The sequence below is a fragment of the Carcharodon carcharias genome, chromosome 15 (assembly GCF_017639515.1).
Source record: "Carcharodon carcharias isolate sCarCar2 chromosome 15, sCarCar2.pri, whole genome shotgun sequence".
Taxonomy (NCBI): Eukaryota; Metazoa; Chordata; class Chondrichthyes; order Lamniformes; family Lamnidae; genus Carcharodon; species Carcharodon carcharias.
The window spans coordinates 69,847,343-69,862,683 of record NC_054481.1 but is presented as its reverse complement, the minus strand read 5'-3'; the positions used below and the strand labels follow the sequence as shown (position 1 = coordinate 69,862,683).

The following is a 15,341-nucleotide window of genomic DNA, read 5'->3' as shown; positions in this document are numbered from 1 at the left end:
GAGGCTCATCTCAGCAGGATGGCAACAGTGTGGACTGGCTGGCAGGCAAAGGACTGGCAGGGGTGAGAGGATAAATGCTGTCATCCTGAGAGAGGTTGGCAGGTGCAACCTCCATTTAGCTACTGCCACTGCTGCAGTGCGGCACCTCAACAATCCTGGTAATCTGTTGAAGCACAGATTGCTGGTCTGTGTGACGCCCTGCAAGCCACTTTGCATTGTGACCCTCAGCATGATGGCAGTAGTCTTAGCTTACATGGTAGCAAGCTGACCTTGCACAATTTCAGTCTCAGCTTCAACTGCAGTTCTCAGATTTTGAATGGAAGTTGCTTTTACTGCTGTAGGAGCTGAGGTATCAGCCGTCAGATGCCGCATCGTGGTTGGGTCAGCAAGTATGATGGGTTGCCCACCACTTCTCTACTGGAAAGGACGGGTTCCAAATTCTGCTCAATTTGTTACTTGACTTCCCTATGCTATTTGACGTTGAGAGCAAGCTTCCTGACACACCTGTCAATGCACTTAGCGTGTTGTTGTATGTATATGTCAAAGTAGTTATCTGAGTCCTCGATCTGCATCTGGACTTACATGCGACTCTTTGTGCTCCATTGAGCTGATGCCTGCATTATCCTTCCCCTGGCTGCCAGCTGCTACTGCCAGGCATCTCACTATGTGCAGATCCTGCCTCTATGCCAATTTCTAAATTATTTGGAGTGTCAGTATCTGAAATGGCAGAAAGTGTGAAATTGTCTGACAAAGCTGTGTTTTCATCATCACTGACTTCTTGTTCATCCACTGCCTGGCCAAAGTGGCAGTTCACTTGGTATTTGAAAGGAGAAAGGCTCAAGGATAAGATTGTGGGTGGGGAGGCAGAGGGTGGAGGTATGAGGTGCATGCTTACATCAACTACACAGTATAGCTTGAGGGGGAAGTTAATTATGAAAAGAAAGATTGTCTACGAGGAAACCATCACCTTGATGGTTTCAGTTCCTCAATGAGGGTCAGGACCTGTCCACCTTCAGTTAACTCCTGCTACCTCCAGTTGTGCAGCACATTGCCCTGCAAGAGAGAGGGAAGTGTGTTAGTGCAATGTGTTTGAGTAATGAAGCTGTCATGGTTGAATAGTGTGTGCAGCTATGAGATGTGGGTGTGAGGGTGGTAACAGGAGTTAAGTGTGTGAGGATGTGGTTGAGTATGTGAATGCCAAGTGTGAGTCCTGATGGACAGAGATTGTTGGTGAGTGAGTGATTGAGGCATGGAGAATTGAGGAGTGGCTGAGGTGCAGTTGGTAGGATGTGGCATTTGATTATACACTCACTGACCTTGACCACAAAGCAAGGTCATCAAACTTCTTACAGCCCTACACCCAGGCCCTTGGGGCTAGACTCCTGGCATTGACTTCCACAGCTTATCTGCTCCCATTGCTTTCTGAGTAAGTCTCTTAAAGGGTCTCCTGGTCACCTGCAGATTTTGGACCTCTCTCCTAATTTCCACTTCTTCCCTCAAGACTTCAATGCAACATCTGAAAACATTGGAATTTTCTCTTTCCCATGTTGTGGGATTATTCAGTGCTTTCCAAGACGGATTCACTTCCTGCTCAACAGCCAGCACCAACACCCGCTCCAGCCACAGTGCCCCCTCATGCTGTTGATCTCCTGCTATTGTGTCCAGTCAGTCAACAGCGTTGGCTGGATGCTGCAATTATTTAGAACAGCAGGCAGTATGAAGTTCGCGTGCTACCATCCCTAAGCCTGTTTTGGGCAGCTAATGAATTTAATGCCCTGTGGCTTCATACTAAATACTGCATCTGTTTGTTGAATGGCATTGAATTTTATGTCCCTGACTTGTACCACATCAGACCACAAAAGGGTTTGCAGATTCTGAAGCAGTGAAAACACAGCGGCTTTGAAATTACACAATCAAATGGTGGGTTTGGATTCTGTTTGCATTCGTCTAAAACTCCACTCTGATTTTCCTCCAAATGGGTTATCAGCTAAACTAACAGAGACCAGAATGAGCCTGTGTGGTTTAGCGAATAGAAAAGCATCCTGATGCGTGGTAACTGGGGTATAGTGCCTCCCTTCTATCAGTTGGGTGTCACGTGATGTACTGTGGGGGCTCCGACAATCTGGGGCCAGAGTTTCCTGATCAGAGCCCTGGTTGTGTGTGAAAGCATAAATCTCTCTCTAATAAAGTTAACTGTTTCTTGACGAAACCTGTCTGCTACATCGAGTCATCACAATTGGGGACGAGGGTAAGATCTGCTCCGACTCTGCGCCTTGCCCTGTTACTGCACATACATTGAATTTTTTTTAAACAGCTACTCACCAGTCATGCCACTTTTCGGCAGAATTGATCTATGTGATGCGGCTATGGAAGACTGGAGCCAGTGTATAGAACGCCTCAGATTTTACTTCATAGCAAACGAGATTACCGCGACAGAAAAGCAGAAAGTGACCCTCTTGAGTGTATGCGGCAGTAAAACATACAACCTCATTCGTAACCTGACAGCCCCGAGTGTTCCAAATTCTAAGCCACATAGCGAATAAGTGGACCTCGTGAAAACACACTTGCAGCCGAAGCCTTCTCTAATAATGCAGTGTTTTACATTTAATTCAAAAGTTAGGGCCCAGGGGGTATCCATCGCAAACCTCAAGCAGTTAACAGAATACTGCGACTATGGGGACACGTTAAGTGATACACTGTGAAACCGATTAGTTTGTGGAGTTCAAGACAACACCATTCGGCGCTGTTTACTCACCACAGTCAACGTTGACTTTAAGCGCGCCCCAGAAATCTCCCTCACCATGGAAAGTGCTGCAAGTGTCTCTTAGGCTTTGCAACACATGAAATATGGCACCATACTTCATGCTGCTGCTGAGCGTGGTGCGAAAACCAGATCTGCAGAATTAAAATGTGATTCAATGTCCGCTGTGAGAAACATTAAAAAGCCTGACAGAAACGCTTCAACAGTGACTTCAAAGCAAAGTTTCTATAGATGTGGGGGTGACCATGGAGCGGACACCTATACATTTAAAGATGCAGAATGAAAGTACTGTCATCTGAAAGGTCATGTGGTTAGGCAATGCTGGACAAAGTTGAAGCACCTGCAGAACAGCAAACAAACATGATAGAAACATCGGGTACAGCACAGGGAGAAGCTGCTGCTCCTGATGTTTACTCCTTATATAATGTGACTGCTGTGAAGGCTGAACCTATTACTGTGACAATACAAGTTAATGAGAAGCTATTGAAGATGGTAATGGATACGGGTGCCTCGACCATGGTGGTGGGTGACCACATTTTCAGGTACCTTAATGAAGGAAGACAGCCAATAAACTTGGAGTGGACTGCCACTAAATTAAGAACATACACGGGTAAATCTGTTCAGATAAAGGGCATCACCGTAGTCCCAGTCTCTTACAAGCAACAGACTGCCCAGCTGCCTGTAATAATTATGAAAGGAGAGGGGCCTAATCTTTTAGGCCAAGACTGGCTACAGAAGATCAAACTCAACTGGTCTGAGATATTTCACCTCAAATCAGATGGAGTTCCTGAACTTCTAAGAAAATACAACATGGGGCTGAATCTTCTGGTCGGCATGTGGGGGTGGGCCCCACACACTGACGTATAAAGTGACGCGCGATGATGTCGGGCGTGTGTCCCAACATCATTGCGCGTCATCTCGATATTTCGTTCGGTGGACACACACCAGAGGCGGCTGCGTGCCTGCCGGACTGTCAACGGCCTATTAAGGCTATTAAAAAAGTAATTAAACTAGTTAAGAACGCTGCCCGTCCAACCTTAAGGTTGGTGGACAGGCGAAGAGCCCAAGCAGCCTTCGCGTTTTTCAGGAGACTTCATCCACAGGCGGGCTGAGGTTTCCTGAAGCTTGTACAAAATAAATAAATACATTTTCCAAACTTTGCAAACATGTCCCAGCCCATATGACATTGTCACATGAGGAGACATGTTTAAATAAATTTTTACTTTATTAAAAAGTTTTATAATCCATTCAATCTCCCTGAGGCAGCTCCGTGCCTCAGGGAGATTTCTGCGCTCTTTAGCGCGCATGTTTGAAAGAACGCACGCCCCGACTCTCCCACCTCCCCTCGCCCGCACAGGTAGCACTGAACACTACTGGCTGCGCGTTATGCTGGGCAGGCCTTAATTGGTCCGCCTGTGTAAAATGGCAGCACACAGCCGATTGCGGGTGGCGATCGGCTCCGCGCTGCTCCCGCCCAGCCCGCAAGCCATAGGAAAAGTTCTCCCCATAGTGTTTTGGGATGAACTAGGCAAGTTAAAAGGCACGCAGGCCAAGATACAGGCAACACCTTGTTTATTTAAGGCAAGACCTGTTCCTGATACATTGAAAGAAAAGGTTGACACAGAGCTGTGCCAGCTAGGAAAGCTGGGCATTATCCAACCTGTTCAATTCTCGGAATGGGTTGCGCCATTGTTCCAGTGGTTAAGCTCAACTGCACCATACATATCTATGGAGACTATAAATTGACCGTGAATAAGGCAGCCAAACCAGACAAGTAACTTGTCCCAAGGATAGGATGGTTGGAGACAAGCCCTATACAAAATTGGATATCAGCCATGCTTACCAGCAACTAGAACTCGTTAGCACATCGAGGACATATGTAACCATTAACACACACAAGGGACTCTATATCAGTATACATGTCTACCCTTCGGGGTCTTGTCAGTGTGTGCTATCTTCCAGACCATAATGGAGAGCCTTTTGCAGGGACTCCCACCAGTAATTGTATATCTAGATTACGTCCTCATCACGGGATTAACCGAGACAGAACACTTAACCAACCTGGAGGAGGTTCTAAGGAGATTCATTGAAGTTGGCATACAGTTAAAGAAGGAAAAGCGCACATTTCATGCACCAGAAGTGATTTATCTAGGCCACAGGATGGATGCAATGGGACCGCACCCGGTAGAAGATGAAGTTCAGACAATAAAAGATGCGCCATCACCATGCGATGTAACAGAACTCAAGTTCTTCCTGGGCATGATCAACTACTTTAGCCACTTCTTACCAAATCTATCAACTGTGTTGGCACCATTACACTTGTTACAAAAAAGAACTACCACTGGTCTTGGGGGTCACAACAGGAAGAAGCCTTCGTGAAAGCACAGGAATTGTTGTATTCCTCGTGTCTATTGCTATGCTTCAACCCACCAAAAGAACTGTTATTGACATGTGATGCCTCTCCCAACGGGATGGGAGCTGTGTTACCCCATAAAATGGAATATGGGTCTGAAAGGCCCATTGGCTACGTCTCGAGAACCCTCTCCACAGCCGAGAAGGATTAATCCCAGCTAGAAAAAGGTTTATCGGTGGTATTCAGAGTGATGAAATTCCACCAGTATTTGCATGATCACCCTTTCACCATTGTGTTGGACCCATGAACCATTAATGGATTCATTCAGTCAGGACAAAGCCATCCTGCCAGTAGCATCAGCAAGGACACAACAGTGGGCTCTGACATTATCTGCGTATGAGTATACTTCTACGTGTTGTCCTGGCCTACACATTGCAAATGCAGATGCACTCGGCCGTCACCCATTGCCCGATAGTATTGTGCATACTCCCGTTCCACAGGGATTAGTGGTATTATTGAATTTCTTAGAATCTTCGCCTGTGTGTGCAAAACAAATTAGAAATTGGATGAACAGAGATCCAACATTATGGAAAGTCAGACACCTTGTCTTAAAAGGATGGCCAAATTTGCCTGTATCTGAAGAATTAAGACCACTCCATGTCAGATAGACAAAATTGAGCTGCCAAGGCAGGAATTTGTTTTGGGGGTCAAGAGTGATGGTCCCACCATGAGAGCCGCTCTTGACAGAACTCCGTAGTTGGGCATATCAAAAATGAAAATGCTTACCCAATGCTTACCTATGTATGGTGGCCGGGCATTGATGGAGATATTGAAAACTTGGTCACGCACTGTCTCCACAGTCAGTGACAATAGAAGTTGCCTGTTCCGGCTCCCCTGCATCCGTGGGAGTGGCCTGGTCAACCCTGGGTTCGATTACATATTGATTATATTGGATCATTCTTGGGTACCATGTTCTTGTTAATTGTAACTCTTTTGAGTGCAACCAAATAAACTAAATTAACAAATCAGGAGACAAATTAAATCCAATATGGTAGATGCACATTTCAAATGGATGGATGTATATGAAGTCAAGTTGCCAACATCAGCACAACTATCAGGAAGCTACATCACTGTTTTAGATAACATGGCCTACCTGAAATTGTCATTTCAGTTAGTGGCACCACTTTTACCAGCACAGAGTTTCAGAAATTGATGGATCTGAATGGAATCCAACATATGAAAACAGCCCCTTACCATCCCTCATCGAATGGTCTAGCCGAGAGGGCAGTACAAACTTGTAAGTCTGGTATGAAAAAGCTATCAGAAGGCACTCTGGAATCTCAACTTTCCCAGTTATTTTCAGTTATCCTACAATGCCACATTCGACAACAGGTTCAACACCGTTGGAGTTATTAATGAAATGCCATCTGTGTAAACATCTACATCTCGTCTTTCCAAACTTAGAGGGGAAGGTGGTGCAGATGTAGAGTAATCAAAAGTTTAACCATGACATGCACTGTAAAGCTCACACGTTCAGCATAGGTGACATGGTATACATACGGAATTTCGACAGTGCACTCTGCTGGGCCCCTGGAACCATTGTCTCAGAGACTGGTCCACTATCTAACCAAGTACAAGTGGGAAATAGAATACTCCAAAAGCATGTAGATCATATGTGCACCAGAGAGAGATTCCAACAATCAACTGATCTACCTGTGATTAATGTCAAACCATCAATTACTGAGGTGTCTGATCGACCTAGAATAGACATGCCAAATGTCTCTGAAGCGTTGCCAAATCCTGAACTGTAATGTTATGATGTGTCTCATACTGCAGTTCCAGATCCTGTCGATCCTGTTCAGGAACCTCCAGTGGTAGAGCTACAGCACTGTAGCTGTAAAAGAGGAACACCTCAGAGACTTGATTTATAATCTCCTGAAATTGCATATCTGTTTATTGGATTGTTTAAATCTTTTTCTGTAAAGAGTAATTGTAAAAAAACTAAAGGGGGAGGAAATGTGGTGATGGGGGATATAGTCCCTCCCTTCTGTCAATCGGGGTCACATGATGTATTGCAGGGGCTGCAAGCAATGACCTTTTAACGCGGGCGATCTGGGGAGGGGGGAGGAAGGGGACGGAGTTTCCTTATGAGAGTCCTGGTCGAGCATGAAAGTATCTGTAAATCTCTCTGTAATAAAGTTTACTGCTTCTTGATGAAACCTGTCTGCTCTGTCAAGTCATCACAGATGGAAGATCATCAATCTGAAATGCTAACTGTTTCTCTTCCACTGATGCTGACTGACCTCTTGAGTATTTCCAGTATTTTCTGTTTTTATTTTGGATTTATAAAGAGTAGGCCATGCCTGGTGAACCTGATTAAAATTTTTGACATGGGAATGTCTATAGATGTTATTTATATGGATTCGCAGAAGGCATTTGATAAAATCCTTCATAAGAGACTGTTGAAGCTCCTGGAATTGAAGGCAAATTATTGACCTGGCTCAGAAATTGGCTGAGAGGCAGGTGACAGAGTAGGGATAATGGGCAAGTGCTCTAATTGATAAGAAAAGCAACATACTACGGATGCCAGAGATCTGAAATAAAAACAGCAAGTGTTGGGAAACTCCGCAGGTCTGGCAGCATCTGTGGAGAGAAAAATAAAGTTAATGTTTCAAGTCCAATATGATTCTACTAATTGCTCTGATTGGTAGATGTCACTAGTGATGTCCCTCAAGGATCTGTGTTAGGACCTCATCTATTCATCATATTTATGGATGATTAAGATAATTGGATAGAAAGCCACATTTCCAAATTTGCTGATGACATAAAGACAGGCAGCATTGTAAGCAGTGAAGATGGAAGCATAAAATTACAAAGAAATATTGATAGATTAAGCGAATGGACAAAACTGTGGCAATTGGATTTCACTGTGGGCAAATGTGAGGTCATCTATTTGGACAAGGTTTAATAGAACAGACAGGGTACTTTCTAAATGGTGAAAAGCTAGGAATAATGGCGGTCCGAGAGACTTGAGGGTTCCAGGTATAAAGATCATTAGGTGTCATGAACAGGTACAGAAAATAATCAAGCCGGCTAATGGAATGTTGGCCTTTATATCTAGAGGACTTGAATACAAGGGCTAGAAGTCATATGTCAGCTATACAAAGCCCTGGTTAGACCATATCTGGTATACCAAAAGCAGTTTTGGCCCCCTGCACCCTTGGAAGGAAACACTGGCCTTGGAGGGAATGCAGTGTAGATTTACTAGAATGATACCTGGATGCCAAAATTGAGATTGTACAAACTAAGGTTATATCCCTGGAATTTAGAAGGTTGAGGGGTAATTTGATTGACGTTTTCAAGATATTAAGGGGAACAGATGAGGAGATAGAAACTATTTCTGTGGTTGGAGAGTCTAAGACTGGGGGATATAGGGCTGGATTTTCTCCTTGGGGATAGGAATTGAAAGTCATTTCTGATCCCACCTCCTGAATGTCTGATCCTGCCCACTGTATTTTTCTTCCCCCCTCCACCCCCAGAGTTATGGACAGACTGGACTCAGGGCCACCTCCCAAAGCAGGGCATAGGTGGGCAGATGCTGAAGTAGCCAGGTTAGAAAGTCCACCTTCATTTGCTGGGACATTGGCCCCCCCCACCTTTCCCTTCCCTGGCACGTGCACTCACCCAGTATCCACTATGTACAGAACTCTTGAGCCCCTTCACTGTTTCCGGGCGGATTACTGCAGGGAATATTTTGATAGGGAATGATTGATTTAATTTGACATTGTTCTTTTCTGCAGCCCTACGCAATGAATGGCGTGATTACTCCGCAAAGCAACATAGATTTTGATTTGAGCTTAAGGCAAAGGTAAGATATGATTATAGTATTTTTTTCCCATTTTTACGAAGTCCCTGTCTGTCAGTAATTCTAAAAGACAATAAAAAAATTATGGTTTTGAAACAGCTCTGTTAAAGTGTAACGTTTTTTCCTTTAAAAGAAATCCAGGCTGGGGTCTAAGAGATATAAGCGTGTTACAGAAACTGGCTGAAGAAAGCGGGATGAGATTCAAGCAGATGGTATTAATTATTTATTTCCTAAATTATCACATTGCATGAGAGATGGTGGTTAATGGAGTGTTTCAGCACAATCAAGCCCCCCCAATATTTTCACGTTGGTCACTCAAAATGCATGCCATGTATTCGCATTTACTTACATCAAACACTTGCAATATATGTGTTGATGTACTGTGGAACTGCAGGCTGTGTGGTCACTTGTTTATAATCACCTTATAATCCTTGCATCTCCTGTTCTGATTCTGTCTCCCTCTTTCCCTTCTCTTCTACTTTTCTTTCTCGTTCCTCCTTTCAGCTAGAAGGGTTGCGATTGTATGGTGTCCTGGAAAGCAGTCACTAATGGTTAGCATTTGCAAAGTAACTGTGGCCCTCAGCAGCACCACTCCCTTACCATCGTCCAATCATTTGTACTTCCCCTTCTTCCCAATTCTTTCACTCCAATCACATTCTCTAACTGTTCAGCCTCGTGCTATACTTGCCCCTCCCTACCATTTACTAACTCATATCACTACTGCACCTCTTCTGCCAGGAACTAACTAATTGATCACTGTATCTTGGATGAATAACAACAACAACTTTACAAGCACCTTTAAGATAATAAAACATCCCAAGGTGCTTCACAGGAGCATTATGAAACCAAACCTGACACCGAGCCAAAAAAGGAGACATTAGGACAGATGACCAAAGCTTGGTCAAGGGTGTAGTTTTAAGGAGGGTCTTAAAGGAGGAAAGCAAGATGGAAAGGCAGAGAGGTAAAGGGAGGGTATTCTAGAAGTTAGGGCCTAGGCAGCTGAAGGCATGGCCAACAATGGTGGCGCAATTAAAATTGAGGATGCACAGGAGGCCAGAATTAGAGGAGCACAGATACCTCAGAGGATAATGGGGTTGGAGGAGGTTACAAAGACAGAGGGGTGAGGCCATGGATGATTTGAAAACAAGGATGAGAATTTTAAATAAAAACAGAAAATGCTGGAAAAACTCGGCAGATCTGGCTGCATCTGTGGAGAGAGAAACAAAGATAACGTTTCGAGCCCATATAACTCTTCTTCAGAGCTGTCAGAGGTATATAGACGTAGGAGCAGAAATTAGGCCATTCGGCACATCGAGTCTGCTCTGCCATTCAATCAAGGCTAATAGTTTCTCAACCCCATTCTCCCGCCTTCTCCCCGTAAACTTTGATCCCCTTACCAATCAAGAACCTATCTATCTCGGTCTTAAATACACTCAATGACCTGGCCTCCACAGCCTTCTGTGGCAAAAAAAATCCATAGCTTCACCACTCCCTGGCTAAAGAAGTTTCTCCTCATCTCCGTTCTAAAAGGTCTTCCCTTTATTCTGAGGCTGTGCCCTCGGGTCCTAGTCTCTCCTACTAATGGAAACATCTTCCCCAAGTCCAATCTATCCAGGCCTTTCAGTATTCTGTAAGTTTCAATCAGATCCTCCCTCATCCTTCTAAACTCCCTCGAGTATAGACCCAGATTCCTCATATGTTAAGCCTTTCATTCCTGGGATCATTCTTGTGAACCTCCTCTGGACTCTCTCCAGGGCCAGCACATCCTTCCTGAGATATGGGGCCCAAAATTGCTCACAATATTCTAAATGTGGTCTGACCAGAGCCTTATAAAGCCTCAGCAGCACATCCCTGCTTTTATATTCTAGTCCTCACGAAATAAGTGCCAACATTGCATTTGCCTTCCTAACTACCGACTCAACCTGCAGATTAACCTTAAGAGAATCGTGGACTAGGACTCCCAAGTCCCTTTGCACTCCAGATTTGTGAATTGTCTCCCCATTTAGAAAATAATCTATGCCTCTATTCTTCCTACCAAAGTGCATGACCTCACACTTTCCCACGTTGTATTCCATCTGCCACTTCTTTGACCATTCTCCTAACCTGTCCAAATCCTTCTGCAGCCTCCCCGCGTTCTCAATACTACCTGTCCCTCCACCTATCTTTGTATCATCTGCAAACTTAGCCAGGATGCCCTCAGTTCCTTCATCTAGATCATTAACGTATAAAGTGAAAAGTTGTGGTCCCAACATTGACCCCTGTGGGCTGCCATCTATGAGAATTTAAAAGTTTAGTCATTAGTGTAGGTCAGTGAACATTCTAATTTGGCTTCTTTTTATAAATTAAAAACAAGTTAAATTTTGAAAGATAAAAGCATTTATGCGAAACAGGAGGGGAGGGTAGGAGTGGGAAAGGAGAGGGGGGCATGGGGGCCTTTTAACTCTGGCTACCTGCCCATGAGTAACTGTCAACAGAGTAAGAAAGGAATTTAGGAGGAAGCCCCTTTATTCAGAGAGTAGTTGGAATGGAACTTGCTACCACCACAAGGCATCTCGAGGTGAATGGTTTTGATACATTTAAGCTTAAACAAGATAAAGATAATGAGAATGGAATGAAAGTATATGTTGCTAGGGTTAGATGAAGCAAGGTGAGAGGAGGCTCATGTGGGCTGGTTGGACTGAATGGCCTGTTTCTGTGCTGTAAATACTGGTCCAGATCTGTAATTTAAATTAAGGTAGCTTGTGGTAGAGTACATCCAGTTGTACTTTATATCCTGCACTTGCATCAGACATGCTAGGACAAATGTGGAGAAATGCTGTCCCCACCAGTGATATCCTTCATCTTGATAATCATAAAAAATATAAAATATTCTTTGTGCATTCATGGAAAAATAAACAGCATTCTGTGTTCCAATCAGTGTCACTTTCCTCTTATGTCCTCACTTAGCAGGTGAAAACTATGGAAAATGTCATTAATCTAACTCCCGCTGATCCCACCACTTACATTTTCTCTGTTTATCTGATAACCCAGAATCAAAGAATATTTTGAGTCCTGGATTATTCAGAATACATTGTGAAGTTCACCAGATTGCAAATAAATACTAATAATTCTAGTGTTAGAATTCTTTTATTAAAAAATAAGTATTCCAAAAGCTCACTTATATTAGTTGATGGGGAAAAAATTTCAAGAGGAAGAATTGATGACTCCCTTACTGGATTGTGTCTGTTGATTCACAGAATTGATGAAATATAGTTAGAAGAGTTAAATCAAGACAGCAGTGCAAACCAAATGAGCGATGTGTTGAAAATGTTTCATCAAACTGTACATTGTGAAAGTTCAAGTGCTTGTGACTGATTTTGTGGTAATACTGTTTAAAAGCCAGCAGGGGTCACTGTGCAGCCTCAATGTGTACTGTGCTTTGTTTTCAGGTTGACATGCCAGCTAATAACAAATGCCTGATCTTCCAGAAAAGGTCGAGTGTATAGCAGAGTCTGTACAATTCCATGGCTGAACACAGGGAGGAACTGTGATGTTTAACTCCGAATTGTTGTAACAATCTGTAATGATGCAGAAGTGCTGTTAAACCTCTTTTAACTAGTTCTCTCTCGACTAAACCAAAGAGATGACTGACATTAAGATTAACTGGTCAGAATCTTTTTAAATGATTGACTAAAACCTTTGCTTTATGCTTTGGAACTACACTGATCCAGTAGAATTAATTATTTTCAGTGGACTTGAATTAAATTGTCTTACCAACTGAAGAAGAGTTTTTGTGTTTGAGAAGCACTTTTAATGTGGAACGTTCCTTTCCCCCATTGCTACTAATTTCTTCTCAAGAGGCTGCATGTCCACTTTTTCCTTGGGAATTTCTGGCCTGTTTCTATGTTTGAAGCTGTAAATTGAGACCTAGGTCTTGACTGGGTCTAAAGAGTTTTCCGGTTGCTATTTGACACAAGTAACTTTTTAAAAGAGGAATTCCTATCACTTCAAATAGCATATGTTTATTGTTAACTTGGAACACGCTTTGTGTGTGGGTTTTATGGCTGTTATTTTCTATGTATTTGATGTGGCATGTATTTATACAGTTTGACAGAAAATTAATCCAGATTTGTACATGTTGATGTAAATCCTGAAGGAAAACTAACCATCTTTCATTTAACTGAGTGCCTTTGATCGGTGTTGTTCTGTGATCAAGTTTATGATAGATGTAAAACACACTTAAACGAGAATCATTACTTGCAACAACCTGTTGCTCACAGATCTGTAGCTGCACAGCTGACAGGTGACCAGCAGACAGGTGCAGCTCACAGATGGCGCCTGAGTGAATCAGCAGTACTTTGTACTGGTCTGTTAAGTGGCTAACTAGTGGATAAATACAGCAATTTAACACCCTTGTGTGGATTTCATGCTGAGTCTATCGGTGAGGCACTGTTATATTGTAGCCTGAGAAGGAGCAGGGTCATTTGGACATCTGTTGCAGAATTTCTGTGTTTAACTGGGCATACGTGTACTTAAGAAGTTGCTGTCTGATTTACTCATGAGTGCTTGCCATTGTTCTTGCTGGAAAACTCGGGCAATTATATCTGGCCCTGAGAACTTGGGGTCGATTTTCATATCGGAGGCCTGCCATTGTGATTCAGTCTCTGTCTCTGGCAGGTGGTATCTTCCAAGGGTCCAGCCTTAAGTGGCCTGGAGGCAGTTGGGACGTCTCCAGAGGGGGAAAGTTAAAAGGCCCACGTATGCTCCCAAGAATACTTAGTGTGGTGCTCCCAATGCAGTCAGTACTCAACTATATACAGTTGAGCCTGCTGAATACCTACCCGCATTCTATCCCCTTACTGTTTTCACCCCAGCGCCCTCGCACTCACCTCCCTCACCCACTGTCCTATTCATGAACAGAACTCTGATGCCCTATTAGAGGGAAGCCGTTGAATGGTCTGTGATTAAGCAAACAGACTCATCAATGTGAAGCACTTGTAAAATGATTGGACAGTTAGATTGCAGCCAAGAGTCCATAAAACTCCCTGAGTAAACAAATAGACTTCAGAACTCCTATCTCAATGGATATCTAGACTGAATACAAAAAAGCAATGGGAAAAGATTAAACATTAAACCCTTTCAATAGTGTGAAATGTACTCTACCTTTTTATCCATTAGGTTAACTTTTTTTTTAAACTTATTTGGCTAACAATGTTGTTCTTTTACTTGACAACTTGCCCATTGCCAGAAGTAACAACCTGACAAGTTTATTGCTTAAGGGAGAGTTACATTTTCTAATCTCAGCACTGTCCTAACTCACCTTACTGAACAGATACAAGCTCGTGCTGCAGTATTTCTTGATGAACTGTAAAGGAGGCAAAACTATTTCACTTACTTTTTAAACTCTTCCCACCTCCAATCCATGGTTCACCCCTCCATGCAGCTGGTGTCAAACCCAACAGCTGTTAAAACCTGGCCGCCTCTCCGAAAATTAAAAAACAGCTTACCCAGGGCAGGTTCCTAATGAGCCCATGTGTTGTCAGTTTCACCCATCAAGTGAGCAGGCAGGTTCTAGGACCTGCCCCCTCCCCGCCCTTGTGAAAATTGCCAAGGATACCAATGGACTTGGGACCTTGGGGCATGCTATTCTGTGGCCATTTTTTTTTTGATCCCACTTCTGTTTGGTTCCAGTCAGCTCCATGAAAATCTGGCCCCTTGTCTTTGTCCTGCTGGATCTGCATCTTTGGAATTTAGCCAAAGGTCCCACTGTGCACTTCTTATCAGTACCTCAAGCCTTATTAGAGAATTTTGGAAGCTTTTCACCCATTTGATAGAGGAAATGAACACACAACTGTTTTCTGAACTTCTATGGCTTTATGGCTTGCTACAAGTATCTGAAATTCATATCAAATTTTTTTCTGTATGCTGACCAGCTAGTAATCATAGACTAAAAATGGGAATCAGATTTATTGGATCAGTCTTAATGAGTGCTTGACATTTTCAGTCTGGACAATGTCACGTTTATTAGGCATCAGACATGATAGTTTGACAACTTATCAACAACTATTCACAAGATCCTTAAAACATTTAAATCTGTCCATGTGACTTGATTTTTTCCTCTACTGAATCTGTTAGAAAATGCCAGAGGGAAATCTAATTGAAGATTAGCTTTTCTGCGGGTTTCCTTTTTACACCAAAGATATTTGGCATTGGCTCATCCCTTGGAGCTCTATGCAGCCAACATCATGGGTAGTTGTTTTATCCACAAAGTCAACCAGCCAATTAGTCATCATACCAACCTAATCCCAATCATCAGCAAAGTGATAGAAGAAATCGAGCAAGCAGCTCTTATTCACCAATAGTCGACTCGCTAATGCTCAGTT

The 15,341-nt window shown here is 43.2% G+C and overlaps 1 protein-coding gene across 2 annotated transcripts in view; it reads left to right on the top strand.

Moving 5' to 3' along the window:
• mettl26 (methyltransferase like 26) overlaps positions 1–14,106 on the top strand; it is a 40,191-nt gene extending 26,085 nt beyond the window's left edge. Inside the window, exons 4-6 of one of the 2 annotated variants that reach the window (XM_041206861.1) lie at positions 8,915–8,982; positions 9,113–9,191; positions 12,408–14,106. In XM_041206861.1, coding sequence (XP_041062795.1) covers positions 8,915–8,982; positions 9,113–9,191; positions 12,408–12,464 — 204 coding nt within the window. In that variant the 3' untranslated portion in view covers positions 12,465–14,106. The remainder of the gene's footprint in view (positions 1–8,914; positions 8,983–9,112; positions 9,192–12,407) is intronic. The other variant, XM_041206862.1, reaches the window with a different exon arrangement.
• The last annotated feature ends 1,235 nt before the right edge of the window (positions 14,107–15,341 follow it).